Here is a 4,843-nt window from a genome sequence, read left to right on the forward strand (position 1 = left end):
GAAACAGGTCTGGCTGTCTTAAACTGTTATCACACAACACTGAAACAGGTCTGGCTGTCTTAAACTGTTGTCATACAACATTGAAACAGGTCTGGCTGTCTTAAACTGTTATCACACAACACTGAAACAGGTCTGGCTGTCTTAAACTGTTATCACACAATATTGAAACAGGTCTGGCTGCCTTAAACCGTTATGATACAACATTGAAACAGGTCTGGCTGTCTTAAACTGTTATCACACAACATTGAAACAGGTCTGGCTGCCTTAAACTGTTATCACACAACATTGAAACAGGTCTGGCTGCCTTAAACCGTTATCACACAACATTGAAACAGGTCTGGCTGTCTTAAACTGTTATCATACAACATTGAAACAGGTCTGGCTGTCTTAAACTGTTATCATACAACATTGAAACAGGTCTAGCAGCCTTAAGTTATCATTACAGAACATTGAAAGAAGTCGAGCTGCGTCTAGCGACCAATTCCAGCGGTTTTACAAGCCTATCACACAACTTTATAAAGTTCTACCAACCATTTAAAGTAATAAATTAAATATTATCCTACTAAACTTACTATTTAGCTACTAGGAACAACGTGCAAATTAAATGTTCGATACTCTAAGCCAAGAGAAGCGGCAATACGTATATTACTGCTACTAGTAATTGTAGTCATGAGTTTCGTATAGGGTGATTATGGCGCTGTCAAAGCACGAGAAGGTCGAGTTAAGACTGCTGTTAATCCAAACTTGCTTAGGATTAAATCGAAAATTCACTGAAGTGCCTATGTTTACAGACTTTTCGGGCTTCCTGTAAAATTGACAGAATAACCACAAAAACACAGATATGCACGTAATAATCTGAAGCAACCATACTGTTTATTTGTTTATAATTAATAACAAAGCTACACAATGGGCTATCTGTGCTCTGCCCACCACGGGTATCGAAACCTGGATTCTATCGTTGTAAGTCCGCAGACATACTGTGTTTAGATTTTTTTTTTTTTTACTATTCGCATTTCGTCCGCAAATGATGTCATACACTTTCCATCGTCTCAATCAGGTGACGAAGGAATCCATATTTCATGAAAAATTGAGCTAACTGCACCTGCTCACGAGATTATCATAACAAAAAAAGATGGCTGAATTATTCGTGATCCGAGTAGCGACATCTTATCACAAGCTTGTCATAATTTATAGTCATATTGATCCTAAGAGCATATTTTTCATATAGAAACGAATATAACATAACAGTGGTAAACTAATATGTGCAATTAAGTTTTTTAGGGTGCAAACGACGAAAGCCGGCGAAATATTGAATAAGCAATAGGCAGTTAATGTATTTTTAAAAAATGATAATAGATGGCGGAACAGTACACTTCTATTTATCTGTACGTTGCAATTATCAAAGTTTTTTTTTTTAATTATAAATTATACGAAAAACAATGTTTAGAGGTTCTAATAATATTTTAATTACCTAGGCTCTGATGTTGAACTAGATATTAATTCCTTGCGTCTGTGTTCGGCGTGCTGATGGAAAGCTCGGATGTCATCCAACACCTGGCGGACTTGCTCTATTTTTTTCATATTAATAATGCCACCAACGCCAACACGACTCATAAAGTGATCCTCACCTTGGAATTGAGCCACCAACTAGAAGGACAAAACAATATAATGTTACACCTTGATATCAACAATATTTATGTTTTGTGTATGAACATCAAAGACACGATCAATGTTTCTTTATAACTAACTTCACTGATGAAAAAAGAAGACTAATAAAAAAATAAGATGATTGAAAAAACAATTCAAAATTGATAGTATTAACCGAAATTAATTCAAAATAAAACTTAAAAACAAATATTACACACATTAATTGTTGTTTCTCCATTATTAATCGAAATTCCCAAGTATAATAATACTTATTACACAATAGACACGGCTTGTGTAATCCATCACAAACATAACAATACATAATACACATACGACGGTAGCCAAACCTTGTGTATTGTTATATTTATGGTGGATTACACAAGGTTTGGCTACCGTCGTATATGTATTAAGTATTGTTATATTGATGGTGGATTACATATTATGTATTGTTATATTTATGGTGGATTACACAAGGTTTGGCTACCGTCGTATATGTATTATGTATTGTTATATCTGTGATGGATTACACAAGCCGTGGCTACCGTCGTATATGTATTAAGTATTGTTATATTTATGGTGGATTACACAAGGTTTGGCTACCGTCGTATATGTATTATGTATTGTTATATTTATGGTGGATTACACAAGGTTTGGCTACCGTCGTATATGTATTGTTATGTTTGTGATGGATTACACAAGCTGTGGCTACCGTCGTATATGTATTATGTATTGTTATATCTGTGATGGATTACACAAGCCGTGGCTACCGTCGTATATGTATTATTGTAGCCACAGCTTGTGTAATCCAACACAAATTTAACAATACATAATACATATACGACTGTAGCCACAGCTTGTGTAATCCACCACAAATATAATAATACATAATACATATACAACAGTAGTCACAGGTTGTGTAATCCAACACAAATTTAACAATACATAATACATATACGACTGTAGCCACAGCTTGTGTAATCCATCACAAACATAATACATATACGACTGTAGCCACAGCTTGTGTAATCCACCACAAACATAACAATACATAATATATATATACGACAGTAGCCACAGCTTGTGTAATCCATCACAAACATAACAATACATAATATATATACGACTGTAGCCACAGCTAGTGTAATCCACCACAAATATAATAATACATAATACATATACGACAGTAGTCACAGGTTGTGTAATCCAACACAAATTTAACAATACATAATACATTTACGACGGTAGCCACAGCTTGTGTAATCCATCACATACATAATAATACATATACGACGGTAGCCGCAGCTTGTGTAATCCACTACAAATTTAACAATACATATACGACAGTAGCCACAGCTTGTGTAATCCATCACAAACATAACAATACATAATATATATACGACTGTAGCCACTGTAATCCACTACAACGTTTGTAAGTATATTAAAACGAGTTCATTTTCACTTCAAACTGACATCTAATCAACCCATCAATAAAACAAAATTAATAACATAGATTTACCTCTAGTTCCTGAGTGTCGTTGTTAGGCAGAACCAACAAACTCGGCATGCCATTAAAAACGGTCTTCAGATCCCTCAAGAACGTTCCAAAGAAAGGAATCACCTTGGAATGTGGAATATCCAGTGCTCGTTCAACAGCTTCCTTGTACTCCTGGGTGGGTCCAGGTGTTAGGAGGGACGAGCTCAGAAAATCCAGTAGGGGAAGTTTGTCCTTTCCAGAGAGCGACAACCAAAAAGGTTTTAACTTATCAGACCTGTCGTGATAACGAATACCATTTTGTGATTTAAAAATCGAATCAGTAAACATAAACGTACTTATCAATTTTTTTTCTACACGATTTTGGTTTCTTACTTTCGAATGCACACTTAACATTCTCTGGATGTACATATATATATATATTATGATGTAGTTACACCATATACATCCACAGAATACTTACACCATACTAAATCTATACATTTTATGTATAGTATGGGTTATTAACAACTTACAATGAAGCATATTAACTTATACAATGATCGCAAAAACAAAAATTAATAGGTTCGTGAAAGGCTTAACTAAATATGATATAGTCCTAGTCGAAATCTAGCAATAAGTCTTTCCAGATCAAAACTTAAGTTGGAACTGAGTTTCATTTTGTTTATCAATTACTTATCAGTTTCAACAGACCAAAACTTAAGTTGGAACTGAGTTCATTTTGTTTATCAATTACTTATCAGTTTCAACAGACCAAAACTTAAGTTAGAACTGAGTTCATTTTGTTTATCAATTACTTATCAGTTTCAACAGACGAAAAGTTAAGTTGGAACTAAGTTCATTTTGTTTATCAATTACTTATCAGTTTCAACAGACCAAAACTTAAGTTAGGACTGAATTCATTTTGTTGTGTTTTTTGTTTGCTTGTTTAAAGTTTTACCAGAACGAAACAGGAGTAAACGTAAAAGATAACCAGGTAAAATACATATTAATTATAACTTAGTACATTTATATTATCAATTTAAGACTTTAGAAATAATTACTTTAAACCTGACAGAATCTCCACTGCTGTATTGAAGTTTCCAAAATTCCAACAGCACACAGCTACTCGAAAAATGCAAGATAAAACAGCCTTTCTGTCCTCGTGTGTTGGCTGGGAAACGATGACGTGTGTCACCCAGGAGCTGACCTTTTAAAGAAACATCAATTAACGTTATGAAAGTTGTTGTCCAGAAAATGTTAATTACTTAACGCCACGCAAATTCTTGTCTAGTTTTATTTCTGTTAAAGAAATCAACTGACGTTATGCAAGTTGTTGTCCAGGAGTAGGAATAATACTGATAAACCCCCTCAATTATAGTATGGAGAATACTGATAAACCCCCTCAATTATAGTATGAAGAATACTGATCAACCCCCTCAATTAAAGAATGAATAATACTGATAAAGCCCCTCAATTAAAGTAGGAATAATACTGATAAACCCAACTCAATTATAGTATGAAGAATACTGATAAACCCCCTCAATTATAGTATGAAGAATACTGATAAACCCCCTCAATTAAAGAATGAATAATACTGATAAAGCCCCTCAATTAAAGTATGAAGAATACTGATAAACCCCCTCAATTAAAGTATGAATAATACTGATAAACACCCTCAATTAAAGTATGAAGAATACTGATAAACCCCCTCAATTAAAGTAT

General features: G+C 34.0%; 1 protein-coding gene across 1 annotated transcript; it reads right to left on the minus strand.

Moving 5' to 3' along the window:
- Positions 1–1,471: 1,471 nt before the first annotated feature.
- LOC111084173 (1-phosphatidylinositol 4,5-bisphosphate phosphodiesterase epsilon-1-like) lies at positions 1,472–4,328 on the minus strand (the record flags this gene model as incomplete). Its single annotated transcript, XM_022380956.1, has 3 exons — positions 1,472–1,647; positions 3,164–3,416; positions 4,183–4,328. Coding segments are annotated over 3 exons (575 nt in total), but the record flags the coding sequence as incomplete, so codon positions are not given.
- Between the last annotated feature and the right edge of the window lie 515 nt (positions 4,329–4,843).

This window comes from Limulus polyphemus, unplaced genomic scaffold (genome assembly GCF_000517525.1).
Source record: "Limulus polyphemus unplaced genomic scaffold, Limulus_polyphemus-2.1.2 Scaffold14350, whole genome shotgun sequence".
Lineage (NCBI taxonomy): Eukaryota > Metazoa > Arthropoda > Merostomata > Xiphosura > Limulidae > Limulus > Limulus polyphemus.